The sequence below is a fragment of the Canis lupus genome, chromosome 9 (assembly GCF_003254725.2).
Source record: "Canis lupus dingo isolate Sandy chromosome 9, ASM325472v2, whole genome shotgun sequence".
Lineage (NCBI taxonomy): Eukaryota > Metazoa > Chordata > Mammalia > Carnivora > Canidae > Canis > Canis lupus.
The window spans coordinates 23793566-23813270 of NC_064251.1; the positions used below are offsets into that span (position 1 = coordinate 23793566).

Genomic DNA, 19705 nt, shown 5'->3' on the forward strand with positions numbered 1-19705 from the left:
AAGGAGACAGAAGTTTCCCTTTAGAATTCAATCATTAAAATCTTCACATTATATTTATCACTTTTATAAAATTCTGTTTCAAAATGAAATAAGCTATTATAAATAAAAAAGAATAATGTGTAAGTCTATCGAGGGCAACATTATATTCATTAACCTGTATGACTAATTCTTTTTACACTGATAGAGTAAAACTATCCAAACAACAGAGATTCATCCTTATTGGAATAGACACAAATTCTGGGTGTGGATTTGCCTTTTGTGTTCATAATGCTTCTGGCAGCACCAGTGGACTCATAGAGTGCCTTTGCCTTATCTACCATCATGATATTCTACACGACATTGTGTCTGATCAAGGAATTCACTTCAAAGCAAAGGAAGTAAAGCAATGGGCTCATAACCATGGAATTAAATGGTCTTACCACATACCCCATCACTCAGAAGCAGCTGGCATAACTGAAAGGTGAAATGGCTTGCTAAAATCTCAGTTACAGTGTCAGTTGGGAGAAAATACACTGAAATGAAGGGTTTTTGCAAATGCTTTGAATTGGGGACCTATATACAGTGCTGTCTCTCCTTCATAGTCAATATAGTCCAGAATCAGAGGTGGAAGTAGGAGTGGATACTTTCAAAATTACACCTAGTAACCCACTTGCAGAATTTTACTTCCTATCCTGGCGACTTTGAGCTCTACTGGTTTGGAGATCACCATCCTCAAGTGGGGAATATTTCTACCACGAAACACAACAATGGTTCTTTCCTGAGTTGGAAGATGAGACTGCTACCTGGACATTTAAGCTCCATATGCTATGGAAACAACAGGCCAGAAAAAAAGGAGGTAGAGTGTTAACTTACTGACTAGAGTGATGATTCTGATTACCAAGGGAGAATAGAGTTGCTATTCTCTCATGATGGCAGCAAGGAGGACCATTTCTGGAACCCAGGAGATTTTCTGGGGTGCCTCTTAGTTCTTTGCCCAATAATAAAGGTTAATGGAAAACTACATAGCAACACTAATAAAAAAGGGCAGAATATGAGGACCCATACCTTTGGGAATGAAGGTTTTGGTCATTCCACCAGATAAAGAACCTGCATATCTACCATGTTAATAGTAATACGAAATAACCCTATTATTAAAACCAGATAATGATATTACAAGAAAGGAAAACTACAGACCAATATATCTTATGAACCTAAAAGCAAAAATCCTCAACAGACTATTTGCAAATCAAATTCAACAATGTATAAAAATAATTATACACCATGAGCAAAAGGGATTTATTCTAAATATACTAGGATTGTTCAACATTTGAAAATCAATTAATGCAATCCATCTCATCATATGATCACATCAATAAATGCAGAAAAAGCGTTTGGTAAAATCCAATACACATTCATGATAAAAACTCTCAGAAAATTGAGAATAGAGTAGAACTTCCTCAACTTCACAAAGAATATCTATAAAAAAAAAAAAACTATAGCTAACATCATATTTAGTGGTAAAAAAAAACTGGATGCTTTCTAAGATCCAGAACAAGGCAAGGATGTCCTCTTTTACCACTCCTCTGCAGTATCATACTGGAAGTTCTAGTTAATGCAGTAAGACAAAACAAGAAAGTGAAAAAGATTGGGAAGGAAGAAACAAAACTGTCTTTGTTCATGGATAACATTATTGTTGAGGTAGAAAAGCCCAAAGAATCAGGGCATTTGGGTGGTGCAGTTGGTTGAGGATCTGACTCTTGGTTATAATCTCAAAGTCATGAGATAGAACCCAAAATCAGGCTCCATGCTCAGCATGGAGTCTGCTTAGGATTCTCTCTCCCTCTGCCCTTTCCCCATGCACGTGCTCAGATAAACAAATCTTAAAAAGAAAAAAGAAAGTCCAAAGAATCAACAAAAAATATCCTGAATTAATAAGAATTTACAGTAAGATCACAGAATATAAGCTTAATATACAAAAGTCAATTGCCTTCCTAAATACCAGCAATGAACATGTGGAATTTGAAATTTTAAAAATACAATATATTTTATATTTGCACCAAAAACTTTAAATATTTAGACATAAATCTAAGAAAATATGTACAGCATCTATGTGAGGAGAAGTACAAAACTCTGATTAAATAAATCAAAGAAGATCTAAATAAATAGAGACATATTCTATGTTCCTGGATAGGAAGACTTGATATTTTTAATATGTCAGTTTTTCCCAATTCAATCTAGACTTAATGGAATTCCAACCAAATTCCCAGCAAGCTATTTGGTGGTTATCAACAAACTGATTCAAGTTTATATGGAAGGTCAAAGATCCAGAACAACACAATACTAAAGAAGAAGAAAGTCAGAGGACTGATGATACTAACCAATTTTAAGATTTACTATACAGTAATCAAGACAGCATGGTATTGATGAAAGGATAGAAAAATTGATAAATGGAACAGAATAGAGAACCCAGACACAGACCCACACAAATGTAGTCAATGGATCATTGACGGAGGAACAAAGGATAGTCTTTTCAACAATGATGCTGGAACTAGACATCCATATGCAAGTAAATGAATCCAGACACACAAGTTATACTCTTCACAAAAATTAATTAATGCTAGACCTAAATGTAAAACATGAAACTATGTAACTTCTAGAATAGGAGAAAAATCTAGATGACTATGGGTTTGATGAAGAGTTCCCAGGTATGATGCCAAAAGCATGATCCATGAAAGAAAAAAATGGTAAGTTGGACTTTACTAAAATTAAAAGCTTCTGCTTAATGAAAGACTGTTAAAAGAATGGGAGAAAATATTTGCAAAACATGTATCGGAGGATCTTGTAGATAAAATATACAAAGAACTACTAGAACTCAGCAATGAGAATAAACAATCCAATAAAAAAATGAACAAAGATCTGAATAGACATCTTACCAAAGAAGATATACAAAATAAGCATATGAATAGATGCTCAGCATCAGATGTAATTATTTCAGATTAAAACAACAATGAAATACTACTATATACCTATTAGAATGGCAAAATCCGAACAACTGAAAATACCAAAAGTTGGTGAGGATGAGAAGCAACAAGAACATACTCATTGCTGGTGAGAATGAAAAATGGTAAATTAATTTGGGAGATGGTTTGGCAGTTTCTTATAAAACTAAACATAATCTTACCATACAATCCAGCTATCATGTTCCTAGGGTATTTGTGCAATTGAGTTGAAAACTTAAGTCCACACAAAAACCTGCACACAAATGTTTACAGCAGCTCTATTCATAATCTCCAAAAACTGGAAGCAACCAAGACGTCCTTCATACATCCATACAATGAGATATTGTTCAGCAATAAAAAATGATCAAGTCACAAAAAAGACATGTAGGAACCTTAAATGCATATTGCTAAGTGAAAGAAGCCAGCCTGAAAAGCCTACATACTGTATAATTCCAAGTACATGACATTTTAGCAAAGGAAGAACTATAGAGACAATAAAAAAGTCAGTCGTGTCAAGAGTTCTGGAGCAAGAGCAAGATGAATAGGTAAAGCACAAGGGATTTTTAGGGTGGTGCAACTATTCTGTATGAAACTGTAATGGTAAACACAAGGTACTATGCATTTGTCAAAACCCATAGAACTGTATAATACAAAGAATGAACCTTAATGTAAACTATGAACTATAGTTAATAATAGTATCAATGTTGGTTCATTATTGTAACAAATGTATCACACTGATGCAAGAGGTTAACAGTAGGGGAAATTGGGGAAGGGTGAGGGACATGAGCTGGAGTAGGTATACAGAACTCTATTTAATATCTGCTCAGTTATCTATAAATCTGAAACTGTATTTTCAAAACAAATTATTTTAAAAACAAACTAAAAGCAAAGGGACCAAAGGAAATAAGTTTTTTGGTTCTAATTACAAAGGTAATATACATGCCTTTATATCATATATCAGAGTGATTTCAAACAAATTAATATATAGAAAGTATAAAATTTTTATTATGTTATCCTTTGCTACTCTTCTTGACCTTAATATAGTCTTAAGTACAGAGCAACAGATTCAGTTTCTAAACAGCAAAACATATTTCATTGAAAAACATCCGCTAATACTTTCCTTTGTACACTGGAGATATTAAATTCCTTCTTAGAAATGCCAAGTCAACTATTTTTTAAAGTTTCTAAAATGTATGTTTTCCAATGTTTTGGTCTTACTGATCTTACTTAATGGATCTTTGATGCTCCGGGATGTGAACAAATTATCTTATGTTCCCCACCTCCACAAGCAAGGAACACACTTTCACCTCTAGTCTTCATATTACAATTTTTGTTTGAAGTTTATGCACAAGATTTAGCTCCATAAATACGGACGGAAACGCAGTTCTGACAAGTAACATCAACATCAGGACTAAAAGTCCCAGGACTACAAACCACTGCAGAGGAAAAAACACGGAGTAGATTACCATCATTTCAGTTAGAGGTATTTTATACCAGTAATATAAATCTGCTTTCAGTATCACAGTGTTTCTATACCTTTATTATACTGAGTAATGTTCACCAATTAAGTTGTGGAAGATTATGAGTTTGAAACATTGTAATTTCATGATCTTAAAGGTAGGAGAAAGTTAGGATCCTATTTTTCCCTTTAAAATCAGCATTTTACAGCTTCTTCTGCAGTGCCCCATTTATGAGTTCCTATTTCTAATTTTCTAGTTTCTATTTCCAACTCTGTTTCCTAGGTAGGACCATTCTGTTGTTTTCCTTCATAGCATAGCAGCTTAACTCAGAACACTATGGAAATGTTTTATAACACAGAAGAATGCATTAGGAAGAATTAATATACATAAAGATACTTATAATTAGAAATTTAGACTTTGAATTTTTACTTCCCTTTAACTAAATATAACATTTTGTGAAAGAACCACTATATTCAATAATCCTAAGGTAATTATTCATCTATTCTTCTGACTACATAACCTAAATATTTAGATAGTTATATTTTATAATTACCGCAACAGCTAGCACAATTACTGTGTAGACCATCATTTTTTCCAAAGCCTGGACGACAGCTATCCAAACGAACTACTTGAAAACTGTGGTCCACAAAGTGCATAGCAGGTATAGTTTTATTAAAGTCGTGGTAGTAAATGTATGCTTGGCTCCGGAAAAATTCTTCTATCCGATCTCTTGCCTAAGATTTTAAAATACCAGAAAGAAGTACAATTACTAAACTGTGAACCAAATTTATCCCTCTGTATCAGAGGCAATGAAACATAGTATAAGCATATCATGCTATATCCAACAGATGAATTCCTGAAAAGTTGTGTTAATACTAAAATTAATCTAGCCTTGACCTTATTCAATTGTCAGTTCATATGTACAATATTTAAGAAAAATTTAATTGAGGTTTAAATTATTTGCAGCATGTCTACTCCATGAGAGTTCATTATTTCTAATTCCAAAGAGCCAAACAAAATAGAAACCAAAACTGTTCTCTAATCAGTATTAGAAACCAATGATGTAAATTTTATTTTATTTTTTTTAACACAGCCTTTATTTATTTATTTTTAAAGATTTTATTTATTTATTCATGAGAGACAGAGAGAGGCAGAGACATAGGAAGAGGGAGAAGCAGGCTCCCTGCGGGGAGCCTGATGCAGAACTCGATCCCTGGACCTCAGGATCATGTCCTGAGCCAAAGGTATATGCTCAACCACTAAGCCACCCAGGTGCCCCTGAAAACAGAGTTTAATAATAACTAATATTAACTGAATGCTTTCCATAAGCCATGCACAATATTTATTTTTTTAATTTTTATTTATTTATGAAAGTCACACAGAGAGAGAGAGAGGCAGAGACATAGGCAGAGGGAGAAGGCAGGCTCCATGCAGGAAGCCCGATGTGGGACTCGATCCTGGGTCTCCAGGATCACGCCCCGGGCCAAAGGCAGGCACCAAACCGCTGCGCCACCCAGGGATCCCAGCCATGCACAATATTAAGGGTATGGGGTCAGGACTAGATCAGGAGAGTAATTTTTTAGACTATGTCCTTAGCCTCTGAGAATGGCAGAGGGGAAAGCAACTATTATGACCAACATAGATACAATTTTGTTAGAACTACTGGTTTAACCTAGGATTACATGATTGTGGGGCTGTTCTTCAAGTTGCTGCTTAGTTACCACTTGAGAAACAAAAGCCAGGGATCCATTCTTCCATTAGAGAAAAAATACGTACTATTAACCTGGGGAGCTATGTATTATTCTAAGTGTATTATTCCAAAACAAAACAAAACATCTTAAAATAGGCAAGACTCTCACAATCTCTGCTTAAAAAACTGAAACAGGGATCCCTGGGTGGCGCAGCGGTTTAGCGCCTGCCTTTGGCCCAGGGCGCGATCCTGGAGACCCGGAATCGAATCCCACGTCGGGCTCCGGGTGCATGGAGCCTGCTTCTCCCTCTGCCTGTGTCTCTGCCTCTCTCTCTCTCTCTCTCACTGTGTGCCTATCATAAATAAATAAAAAAAATTAAAAAAAATAAAAAACTGAAACAAAAATCAATAATGCTTCATATTTTTTAAAATAATAATTAAATCTACTTGCTAGAATGCCTATTATTAATAAATACAACATGGAAAAATCGATTTTTGAAGAAACTTTTAAATTAATAAAATGAAATATTTACAAAAAATTTTACATAGCTTTCTTAACTATTCAAATACTTTCCCTCTACATTGAAATTCTCACCTGGAGGATATTATGATTAGTGGTATCTTCACAATCAACAGAATCCTTGCATGCACCTTTCCACCCTGGTGCAAAAGGATTGACTGGAGAGGAAAAAAATGATATCTTCACAAAAGAATTCTAAAAAATTCCAAACATTCCAATAAAGCTTTAAATGCTGAATTCAGTATGCATGCATGCATGTGTTTAAACTATCTAATCCTAGTAATAAAGTGTACAATTTGAATAATTTATACATTATGATTTCACTCCATCTGGGGGCTAATCAAAGTAACTACAAGGCTTTAAAATGAATGGAAATCAATTTGGTTTTGTTCCACCCTTTTATTAAGTTCTTCTAAAAAATACAAATTAAATTTTATAAGAATTTATAAATTAAATATTAGCTGCATAGTATGTATAAAATGATATCAACTTCTAAAAGATGAGTAACAATATTGGGGTGCCTGATTAGCTCAGTCTATAGAGCATGCAATTCTTGATCTCAGGGTTGTGAATTCAAGCCTCACATTGGGTTTGGACCCTATTTTAAAAAATAAAATGAACAAAAAATAAAAGATAAGCAACAATATATTACTGTTAAGGTAAATAATTAATTGTTCATTTTTAAAACCTTAACCAGGCTAGAATCAACACTACACTTTAGTGCTTAACAAATATTGTAATGCCTACTATTTGTAAGACATCTCAAATTAAAGAAGTGTTAATTTTTTTTTTTACCTTGAAAAGCAATAAATAGCTCATGTAGGAGGCCATGTTTTGGAATTTTAACAAAATGGCATTTATATGATGGTTCTATGATATGGCATGACAAATCAGAGATTAAATTATCCAAGATTTTCTTCAGCACTCTAAAAAGCAGGTCATTATATCTTCCTTCACAAGACTTTGTGGTAAAACGTACAGCCATCTGATATGAATAATCAGGTTCCCGATAGGCTTTAAAAAAAAGATGAGAATAAAAACAATTGTGCTTACCATTAATTTCCTCTACCAAACAATTTGCAAATAACATGTAATATTAAATCACATTAATCTTGCAAATCAACATAGAAACTTATCTAATAAAATGTTTTATCAGTTTGTCCTCAAAAAATACACAAAACTAGTAAATTTAATGAAAAAAGGTTGTTTTCATCTGGAATGTTATCTACTCAGTACAAGAGAAGAAATGGCTGAATGTATAGATAAGTTAACAGTATCAAAAAAAAATAAGATGGAGAAATGTCTTAATTTGCAGAAAGTGTCACTGTTGTCAACACAGGCCAGTGAAAAGGATCATCGATTTGCTTTTATAGAATTAAACATCAGTTTTAAATTACCTGGCAAATTGTGATAAAGTAGATTGTGCATGCACACCTAGATGGTAGAAAGCAGGAGGCTGAAAGAGGATTATTTAGGACACACACTATCCAGATGTCAATTTAAGAGTTTGTGTGGTCAAATATGCTAAAATACTCCGTAAGTCATGATGATTATATACAACAGACTCATTTTCACTAAATGAGGAGACCATTCACTTAATTCTTATCCAAGCTAAATGTGTAAGTTAAAATGTGCCCATATTCTTACCAAAGATCAGAAAGTCATATCTTTGCTTTACTATACTTTCTTCTTGGGTTTCTGCTCTGACAGTCTTATAAGAAAGAGTACACGTGTAAAGTCCAGACAAAGCCTCCAGAAAATCTTTCACCTTCAGCTTTCCTGTTTTAGTTATATTTATTCGATCATTTACTAAACAGAAATAGTAAATTAGTTATTTAACATATAACAATTCAAATATTATTTAGTAAACTTGGGGTTACAAATGAATACAAAAATGAAAAAATGGACTATTTAACTTCAAGAATTCAAAAAAAATCTTAATTCTGTTATTACTCTCTGGAAAACCACATAAGTACAGTTTTAAAATATATTTTGGGGGCAGCCTGGGTTGCTCAGTGGTTTAGTGCTGCCTTCCTCCCAGAGCGTGATCCTGGAGACCCGGGATCCAGTCCCACGTTGGGCTCCCTGCATGGAGCCTGCTTCTCCTTCTGCCTGTGTCTTTGCCTCTCTCTCTCTCTGTGTCTCTCATGCGTAAATAAATAAAATCTTAAAAAAATATATATATATAGATATATATTGTTTGGTTTACTTTAGCTCATTTCTTGGCCTTTAATTTCAATTGGTTTATGTTGATAATTTAGTAAATGAGATCACACTGCTCTGTCATACTACACAATTTCCTCACATAAGACAGAAATTAATAATGCTAATATTCCAAGACACTCTTCTAACATCATGAAGAATTACATATTCGATACTTTATCTCCAATATAGATGCTATAAAGATAATATTTAGGTTTTATAAAAACTTTTGAACTAATATAGCTCTGGGAAGTAGGATACAAAAATTACTGCTTCAGTTTTTTCATAAAGAGAAAATAAAGCACAGATGAAGATACGATGTTATATCTAAATATGGAGCAAGTGAAACTGCAGTTGAAATTAAATTTCAGTTTGTTCTATCCAATAAGTGACAGTGCTTTTCTCTTTAAAAAAAAAAAGTCCCCATCATTTAAAAAGAAGATACTAAGATCAAATAAATTACCTGTTAATGGCTTTTCATTAGGCCCAATCCATAAGTAGGTGGGGTCCACTGTTTCTTTTTTAGCACGTCTAAAATCCATACAGGCAAGGATTGGGCTATTGTGATGTAATTTTACATATATTTTCACTATGACAAAATAAAATAATATAAAGCAAAATTAAATTAAGAAATATAGTTCCTAACATTTTGGCCCCAAAGACACACTGATTAGTTCTTTTTGAATTTCAGTATTTTGAAAATCAGCGTATCATTATAACATTGAGAATGCTAACATAAATTCCTTATTTTTTTAAAACTCTAGACTGATAGTCCATATTCTTTTTTGTGATATTATAGTTTTATTATAAAAATGTACATGATATATTTGATTCATCTTAATGCACAGATTCAGAACTTACTTAAATCACAATTTTTTGAAGGGTTAGTGGAATCAATTTACAGGTCAGAAAATGATTTGAAATTGGTTGTGAAACTATTCTCAAGATGATCATTGTCATCCCTAAAAGGAACTTGATATTTATCTACAAATGCCCTCTTTGGGGGACAATAATTAAACTTATATGGGGGCATACTAGAGAGGTTTTCTGTAATTACCTATTCTGTTTCAAATCTAGTAGAGGCAGCAATACTCTACTTAGAACCAATGCAGTCCCACAAGATATTGATTTGAAAGTCTACTGAGGGATGCCTGGGTGGCTCAGTGGTTTAGTGTCTGCTTTGGCTCGGGCGTGATCCCAGTGTCCTGGGATAGAGTCCAACATCAGGCTCAAGGCAAGCAGCCTGCTTCTCCTTCTGCCTGTCTCTGCCTCTCTCTCTGTCTCTCTCATGAATAAATAAATAAAATCTTAAAAAAGAAAAGAAAGTCTACTGAATGCCAGGTCCTAAACTTTAAAAGAAGACACCAAACCACAATTTGGGTGTTGGAGAAAAGAGGGGCTCCAAACACGGAGAGATCCCAAAATAAGACAAATGCCGTGAACTGGCCCCAAATTATCTAAAAGTCAGCTACGTGACTAATTTTCCTCGGAGAGTGTGGGAAAGAGTCATCACAGTGATAAAGGACATTGGAGCTGAGCCTTAAAGGAGGTGTAGGAGGGACTCCTGGGTGGCTCATTGGTTGAGCAGCTGCCTTGCGTGATCCCGGTCCGGGATCCCGGGATCGAGTCCTACATCGGGCTCCCCGCGGGGAGCCTGCTTCTCCCTCTGCCTATGTCTCTGCCTCTCTCTCTGTATCTCTCGTGAATAAATAAATAAAATCTTTAGGAAAAAAAAAAAAAAAGGACTGTAGGAGCTCCAAATAGAGGGACTTGCAGCCCTGGAAATGACTCTGAGTGGGCCTCGCAGGTTGCAAAGCAGCGGAGACGCCTGGCAGTGAGGTGGCATCGAGAAAATCTTGGAATGAATCCGAGCTGCGTGGCTTTAGGCCAGATGATACACACTCAGGCATCGCTGTAAGGATGAAATGACGCGAGTGCCAAGCACCAGGTGGACGTTCAATGAACTTTCTCTCCCTTTCCCTCCGCTGGAAGAGCCTTTAGTAGGTCCACTGCACACCAGGCTCTTCTGATAGACTCTTCAGGTGAAGAGATCCTCAGTACCTGGGTGTCCGGGTCTGCCATAAATGAAGCCTTTCCCGGTGCGTTCAGAAGAACGCTGCCATCCAACTGTGGAAGAAAGAAACCAGTGACTTCAGGTAGAAGAAGAGTGGGAGCTCAGAGTGGGGCAGGGCAAAGTGAAGCGGAACGGGCAGGACTGGGAAGAGGGGCGAGACTGAGGGTGGGGGACAGGGGAGAGGGGGGCAGACGGGAGGAGCCCCACCTCCAGTGAGGTACCAGAGCACCGCGGAGAGTAGGACCCACGCTCGCATCACGGCTCAGGGGCTAGCGTCGCGGGAGGCGTCGAGGGGCGGGCTCCTTCCTACCTCAGCCCAGGCCCAGCGCCTCCCCATCTCTCCTCCACAGAGCGGAGCAAACCGCCGGGGTCAGCTCCCCTACCGGTCCCTAGCTACGGTGGGAGCGGACGCGCAGGAGAGCGCATGCGCGCTCTGGGGCCTTGCACGCGCGTGCGTGCGCGCGTGCGCAGGAGGTAGCGGGCGCACGCTGGGCCCGAGCGTGGGAGGCGAGCGCCTCAACCCCGCGTGTGCACGCGACTACCCTCGTGTGAGCGCCTCGCGCCTCGCGCCATTTTCCCGCGCTCTCTGTGACCGAGCTCTCTGAGTAGCCACGCCCCTTCCCAAGTTAAGGAAAGGGTAATGTTAAAGAAGCCAAGCCTTCGCGTTTCAGTTACTTCCTTTTCTGGAAGCTGAAGCGATCCACCAGAGGAACACTGTGGATCCCAAGTGGGACGATGGGGTAAGGCGAATAAGGATGCAATTACATTAGAATCGGAGGGAGGGAGACGCATGTGAGAATTTCCTCCTAGTAGGAAGCAAAGAGCTTGTGCGAATTTCCCGTTCCTTGCTCCTCATGAATTCTGCCTGAAGTTGTGTGTGGCATCCTTTCCAAACTCTTCCACCCTATTTTTACCTAGCCGCATTTTGTACCCCTCCCCCCAAAAACGAAGAACCACTCATGTGCCAAGAAGGCGTTTCCAGCCCTTCCCACACTAGAGGAACATTTCACCTTTCTTTTTCTTTTCTTTCTTTTTTTTTTTTTTTAAGATTTTATTTATTAATGCATGAGAGACACACAGAGAGAGGCAGAGACACAGGCAGAGGGAGAAGCAGGCTCCATGCAGGGAGCCCGACGTGGGACTTGGTCCCTGGTCTCCAGGATCCCGCCCTGGACTGAAGGCGGCGCTAAACCGCTGAGCCACCCGGGCTGCCCTCACCTCTATTTTTCACATCAAATATCGAAGGGTGTTGGGAGACCCCCATGCAAATTTACCTAGGGTTGTGAACTAACCTTGCTTTTGGAAATGGGCCCTATCAAGGGGCAGGTGGGTGGCTCAATGGTTGAGCCTCTGCTTTTTTGACTGAGGTCGTGGTCCTGAGCCTGGAATCAAGTCCCACATCAGGCTCCCCACAAGAAGCCTGCTTCTCCCTCTGCCTATGTCTCTGCCTCTCTCTCTCTCTCTGTCTCTCATGAATAAATAAAATCTTTTAAAAAAGAAAAAAGAAAACGGGCCCAGCTGAAAGGCAAGATCCACCAAGTAGGGATGCTTTTCCCATAGGGATGGATGATAGATGAGTCAAGATCACAGAGCTCATGGTTCCTTCTTGGATACCAGTTTGGTGGCCTGTTTGTTGTCTATTTCTTAGCAGCGGGACACCCTCTGGGGTGGTTTTGAGTAGGCTGATGGGTAAAGAGACCAAGGTTCAGACAGGGTGCAGAATGATTATTTTGGGTGAGATCAAGAGTTTTCAGTTTTATTTCCTTTGAGCCAAGTCAGTACTTGGACTATCTCAGATAGTCCAGGAGCAACCTTTGTCAGTAATTTCATTTTTAGTCACTGTTAATTATACCTACATAGCTTAAACCATGAGATGTGATTCGGTGAGTCAGATCCACCCAATGGCAGTTACTGTGTCTAGATTCATGGTTTAGTCTCAACTGTTCCCTTCCTTCTTGAGGGAGTGATAATGAAGACAAATTTAGGCATTATCTTTAATTCCCTAGCAGTTTACCATTCCAGCTTTAGTCAAAGTACATTATAAATCCTAATAGATCCTTATAAATCCCATGTAATAAACTTTGAATAGTGTGAGAAGAGACTTAACCAAATAAGTAGTAGCTATTTGTTGAAAGGACCCGTGCATTCTTTTAAAATAAACTTTTAATCGTAGAATCATTTTAGATCTACAGAAAAAGTGTGAGTACAGAGTTCTTGTGCACTTCCACCTAGTTTTCCCTACTCTTGACATCTTACATTAGTACATTTCTCAAAATTAATGAACCAGAGTTGATACATTACTATCAAATAAGGTATACATTTTATTTAGATTTCTTAGTTTTTACTTAATGTCCTTTTCATGTTCCAGAATCTCATCCAGATTCCCACACTACATTAAGTCCTCAGGTCTCCTTAGGTTCTTCTTGGCTGTGACAGTTTCTCAGACATTTCTTGTTTTTGATAACCTTGAAAGTTAATGACAATTTTGATGACATTACCTGACCTTAACTGGTTAGATACTTTGTAGAATGCCTCTCTATTAAAATTTGACTGGTGTTTTCTCTTATTATACTAAGGCTATAGATTTTGGGGTGGAAGACTATAAAGTGCCATTCCCATTATATCACATTAAGGGTACATACTATCAACACATTTTATCACTGTTGATGTTACCCTGATCACCTGGCTAAGGTAGTGTTTGTCAGGTTTTTCTACGTGAAAATTACTCTTTTCCGTCCCTTTTATACTGTATTCTTTGGAAGGAAGTCACTATAGGAAGCCCATATTTAAGGAGTGGGGATTTATGCTCCACCTCCTTAACGGTGGAGTAGCTATATAAATTATTTCATCCATCTACTTTTTATCTATTCCCTTAAGTACCATTCTCTGGAGTCTGAAATTCTCCATTTTGAACTAATTACTTACAGAGTAGTAACACGTTCCACTGCTTAAGTATAATAACAGTTTTTACATCCTTTTAATAACCAAATAACTATTCATCCTTAAACCATCCCTGTGAAATTTTACAGTTCCTCTTCTGCTACTTTTGATGTGCTATTTTTGCTTCTAGAAACTAACAAACAACAAATTTCCCCTTTCAATACTATAATTAGACCTGGTGTTTAGAGTATTTCTCCAAAATTGATATCATCCTGTGGAACTCCAACCCATGCAATCTACCAAGATACTACCATGGTGTCATAATCTTAAAACAAAGCCAATGTGTTTATTTACTCATTAAAAAAAAAATCACCCACCACACACACACACACATACACACACATATATGTATGTTGACCTTCTATACCAAGGCATATTAAAAATAAACTAAAATTCATAAAATCACAACATGTACACTTTAACTTGTAAGTGTGGGGTTTCTGCTGGTGCACATCCCACAACCTTAAGCCTGTAATATATTTTTATACAGTAACAATATAATTTTCTAACAAGGGTGGAAGTTGCCTTTTTGAGAATCATTCACATGTTGTCCAATTCAACACAATAGATATCTTTATAAGGATTCACCAGAACAACGTCCCTTAGACTTCAATGTAAAGAAAAATTCTGCTTTTGAAAAAAATGTTGTATAGGCACTTCCTCTTTCCTTTTCCTACAGTCAAACTTATGCTTTTACCTCTAAAAGCGGGAAGGATGTTAGGGAAAGATGTTGACTGGTATGTTTCTGTGCAGTAACATCTTTGAGTTAATTAACTATCTTATCACACACACACACACCTTAATTCTCTTTACTTACTTTTCTGATACATTATATGTATGTATATGTATTTTTGTAAGCTCAGATCCCACTTAGAAGGCGGAGAGTAGAAAACAAACATGTAAATAGAGTGCATAGTATTTTGTGAGTGGTGGCAAGTAGTTCTCAGAAGGGAAAACAAAAGTAGAGAATTTTTGCTTCCCGAAATGAAAAAGTTAAGTTGATAAAAGTGCCCAAATTCTTTTGAGCTGTCTTAGAATTTTCTGAAAACGTGAACCAGGAATTATCATGTGAAAAGAAAAACCCAGAGGAGGAAAAACATAATACTTCGAAGGAAGTGAGTTCTCTTTGACGGTATTCATGGCTAGCATCCCCTCATCTAGACCAAAAGTTCCAGATCTTGTTAAATTTAAGACAAACCTCTTTGAACTTAAACTTGTAAGAAAACGATCCAGATCTCCCCTCCTCCCACGTATTACTCTCCCATCTATTATCCTTATTAGATAGACACTTTGGGACAATTTACTGATGCGCCATTTCTATCCTATCTGGTTCTTGGGTTTCACATTCAAAAGGGGGTTGGAGGTGCGGAACCTCGGGCGCTCCGCGACGATCGTGCTTTAAAGCCGCCGCCAGCCAGCGCCGCTGTAACCCCGCGCACCGGCGGGTCGCCGGCTCCTGCCCCTTTCAATCTGCGCCGACGCGGCGGCCGGATCCCGGGGAGTCCCCGCGCCGGGAATCTCCCGCCAGCTGCGCGCTGCGTCCCGGCGACGGCAGGAGCACGTGGAGCGGCCGGGTAGCCAGAGCGCAGCTCCAACCCAGCCCAGCCCGCCGGCGAGATGGAAGGTGAGCCTCCAGCCCGCTTCTTTTCTAAGGGGTCTTTGAAAAGCTCAACCAGTGCACGCAGCAGGGAGAGTTCTTTCTGAATCTCAGTTTTGCTTCTATTTATTTCTTTTGTCAAGAGTAAATAAGAGGAATTTCAGAAGGCAAAGCGTGTTGGTTCTCATACGTCTCTTTATATTGCCCCCCTCCCAGCCCCCACCTAACTTTGAAAAGTGATAACTTCTCAATTTTGTGTCTTAGGGGTTGTCAGACATGAGGGGTCGACTCGAAGTATGCAGAGGAAGAGTACTTAAGGGGCATCCCTGAAATGGCAGCAGACATAGGTTGGAGTCACTGATCTTTTTGGATGCTTTTTTCATCCATGGCCTCAAGTGTCCATTGGAATTATGCTAATCTGAGTGACTTATTTAGAATGAAATGTGAAAGTTTTTCTTTTTTTCTTGTAAGAGTAAATGCTGTCATATGGGAAAGGTAAATTTTTTTAAGTGGTTGGCACTGGTGGTTCTTGGAACTCTGTCTTCTAATGATCCTTTTTTACCCAAAGCAAAAATCAGGCTCAATTTAAAAGTTTCATGTGAATTAATTTTTAAAGTCATGAAACTATCCTAACTTCTCAGAAACTTTCCAGTAGATACTTACTTAGGAAAACTAAAATTTCACACTACAGTTGTAAACTTCTTAATGGTCTTTTCAACAAGTGTTTGTAAAACCTTGAAAATGGCAGCTGCATTTCAAATTGGGGAAGGTGGTGATATTTCGAAGATCAGAATTTGTGGGAAACCTATTCATTCCCTTAATGAGATACTGACACCTAATGAAAACGTTAATTTGATACATATTATGAATAGCATAGGATTTTTTTTTCATAAAAATAAAAGGATCTTCTGTTGTCAATGAACCTTGATCTTTGGCAACTCTAAGTCTGGAGTATATGAAGTCATTTAAATTTTATTAAATATTCTGGAACACAAGATACAGGTGGTAGACACCCCCCGCAATATAATTGAGTGCAATTTTATGATCCTGGATCCTCAGTTTGTACATGGGTGTGCTTACAATCTTTCTAACTGCCGTGGCCCATATAAATTTTTTCTTTTTAGATAGAATGCCAAACAAGTCAATGAACAGTATGTGTTTAGTATGGATATGGAAACTTTAAAATGGCCATTATGAATAATCCCTCAGGTGTTTTCTTTTATGGAAAACTATGCTTTTAAATTTTTTAATTATTGGGGCTTAAAAATAGCTCTTAAAAATGGACATTGTGAATATTTAAAAATGAAGTTTATGAAGTGTAATTGTTAACATGTAAAGGTTTTGTTGGCCAAGAACAGGAAAAAATTAGGTCACTGTACACTATGAAAAAATAATTTAAAAAACTCATGCTTTGATTATTATAAGTTACTGAATTTGTTTTTGTGGTTATAAATTAATATCCAACACTATTTTTTCTTTTTTTTTTTAAAGAATTTTATTTATTTATTCATGAGAGACACAGAGAAGAGGCAGAGACACAGGCAGAGGGAGAAGCAGACTCCATGCAGGGAGCCCAATGTGGGACTCGATCTCAGGACTCCAGGATCACACCCTGGGTCAAAGGCAGGCGCTAAACCGCTGCGCCACCCAGGGATCCCTATTTTTTCTTATTATTAATCATTTCACTTCTCCAGACTAACATACAGAATAGTGTAAATCTGTGGAAGCTAGAGTGTTTCCCTGTAAATATTAATACTCCTAAATTCATTTATTTAATGTGAAATAAATTATTAACTAAATAGCATAATTTGGGATAATAATGCCCCTAACAAAGACTTTTAGATAAGCCTGAATAAAGACTCTCTGAATCAAAGAAAGAAATGAAAACTTGTAGAGAATTTGATTTAGAATGTTCAAACTATAAATGGAAAGAAATGGAATATAGAATATAGGCAGTGATCAGTTGTGATTTTAGATGTCTAGATTAAATTTATAGGTCCATAGAGATGGATGGTATATAGGATAGTGCAAAAACTTTAACACTTAAATGAAAAAATTAAATTAAAAAAAAAAAAGGTTAATGATGTGAATTTGGCTGTTCTAACACCAGGTCCTTGAGGACAGAGTAGTTGAAGTAGTAAAATATCTAGTTCATTATAGCCACCTGAGATTGACTCATCTGGCCTGTGTGTTTAATATTTAAAATATATTTATATTATCTTGACATTTTGGCCTCAATATACAGAGATTTGACCAATAGTGTGTACCTCTCATTTCTTGGCAATATAAGAAAGTAGAATATTTTATGGAATACCTTTATTTTCTGCCTTAATATGGTGGCCAAATTAACATGCTACAGTTTATTGTTAAATGTGAGGCTGTTTAGTTAGGCATTCCAACAGCATATGAAATCTTTTTTAAGTTTATTCTTCAACAGACATTTATTGAGACTTTCCATGTGTGAAGATGTCAGATGAAATAAGCTTTTGAAATTGAAATTTTGTCATGTAAAAATGAAAAGTTGATACATATAATAAATCAGAAGCTATAACTTTTTTCTTTTCTCACAATCTGTGATCCTAAATATTTTCTATCCAAAGACTCTTGATGTTGCTAAATTTTGTTATTTGTGTTGTAATAACAGTATTTCTTCTATCTGTTATGGTTGAGAAATGAGGTGGTTCACAAATATGAATTTCATAGGTATTGACATGTTTCTCATTTATTATAAAACCTTTCTATTTAAACAATATTGGATAGAGATCTTTCAAATTGTATTTATTACACAACCCTCTATCTTATAAACAAGATACACAAGAGATAACTTTATCTTGGTGACCCTGGGTCACAATTCTGACCATCTGGTAATGTATTACTATTCTATAATATATTCTCACAGGGGTTTTTAACTTTACAGAGCTGAATGCCCCTACGCTAAATATTCCAGGGTTATTAAACAAATTTTGTCTCCTTCTTGATGTCAGCTTCTGCTTCTTACCACATGGCTTTTGTGGAAGCCATTTTTCATTTCTAAATTCCTTTCTATGCTTTGGATGGTTGAGTTTTACAGAGATATAGACTCAGATGGTGGAGTTTAGTAGCCCTCCATTATGAGCATAAGGGATGAAATGGTAAAGTTCAAAGGAACAAAAGCTACAGAAGGACCACAGGATCTTGATAGAACATAATTTAGAAAATTCCTGTTTGTGCTTCCTATGATCCAACATGCTATTTCACACTTCCATGTCTTCACTAAATTTTTCCATTCTTTACATGGTTAAGCCTATTCATCCAAGAAGTCTGCTCAGAGCATCATCACCCTGAAGGCTCTGCAGACCTTCTGATGAACTTCTCTGTTGACTTCTGGTGGTCACCTTACTGGTCCCTCACCTCCCTCCACCTAAAGGCTGAGTCTTTCCTTTATGTGCATATTTCTACCAATTGTATTGAAATTATTTATTGATTTAAATGTTTATTCTCACACTGGTCTTTAAGCTTCTAGAGGGCAGAGAATCTGTGTTATTTTTGTGTGCTCAGTGCCAGGAATAATTCCTGGTTCATAAAAGACCCTTAGAGTTTGCTACATTCAATTAAGAAAATAGTGCTGAAAAACAATTTTTCTTATGTTTATTATTGTGCCTTTTATTTAATTAATTTTTATGAGTAGGAAATTGGTGCTAGCAATTCTTTGATAGAACTCAGAAAATTTTAAAAGTACTTAATTAAATGGTATAACAGAAAAAGAAAGCCAAGAAAACAAAAGTGTAATTGGTTTCTTTTGGCTAAACTATCCCTAAAGTCAAATAATTCCTATTAAACTTATATCAGCAGATTTTAGGATCACATATTAGTTCATTAAAATATGGATCAAATATGAGCAGAAATTTGCTTTCTCAATCAGTAAGATATAGATGATGCCATAAAATTAGCATACAACTTTCCACTGATACCTTTCTAATACGTTATTATAAAGTTCTCATTATATTAACTAAATATACTCCTTATGTAGGACTAAATGATCATTCTTTTTTTTCCTAAATATTTTATTTATTTATTCAAGAGAGACACAGAGAGAGGCAGAGACATAGGCAGAGGGAGGAGAAGCAGGCTTCATGCAGGGAGCCCAATGTGGGACTTGATCCCGGGACTCTGGGATCACGCCCTGAGCCAAAGGCAGATGCTCAACCACTGAGTTACTCAGGTGTCCCCCTAAAAGATTATTCATAGATCTTTTATCAGACATC

The 19705-nt window shown here is 36.9% G+C and overlaps 2 protein-coding genes across 5 annotated transcripts in view; one reads left to right on the top strand and one right to left on the bottom strand.

The window, feature by feature from the left end:
- Window positions 1–3955: 3955 nt before the first annotated feature.
- ZPBP2 (zona pellucida binding protein 2) overlaps window positions 3956–19705 on the bottom strand; it is a 47099-nt gene continuing 31349 nt past the window's right edge. The window contains exons 1-8 of one of the 3 annotated variants that reach the window (XM_025440428.3): window positions 11132–11342; window positions 10912–10977; window positions 9314–9439; window positions 8296–8457; window positions 7444–7662; window positions 6724–6806; window positions 4992–5172; window positions 3956–4414 (exon numbers count right to left, since the gene is read on the bottom strand). In XM_025440428.3, the coding sequence (XP_025296213.1) occupies window positions 4320–4414; window positions 4992–5172; window positions 6724–6806; window positions 7444–7662; window positions 8296–8457; window positions 9314–9439; window positions 10912–10977; window positions 11132–11180 (981 nt within the window). In that variant the 5' untranslated portion in view covers window positions 11181–11342 and the 3' untranslated portion in view covers window positions 3956–4319. Of the gene's footprint in view, window positions 4415–4991; window positions 5173–6723; window positions 6807–7443; window positions 7663–8295; window positions 8458–9313; window positions 9440–10911; window positions 10978–11131; window positions 11345–19705 lie in introns of those variants that run through there. The other 2 variants (XM_049114062.1, XM_025440429.3) reach the window with 2 other exon arrangements.
- Window positions 15281–19705, top strand: part of IKZF3 (IKAROS family zinc finger 3) — a 92101-nt gene continuing 87676 nt past the window's right edge. For both annotated transcript variants that reach the window (XM_025440260.3, XM_035721393.2), the window contains exon 1: window positions 15281–15488. In XM_025440260.3, coding sequence (XP_025296045.1) covers window positions 15482–15488 — 7 coding nt within the window. In that variant the 5' untranslated portion in view covers window positions 15281–15481. The remainder of the gene's footprint in view (window positions 15489–19705) is intronic.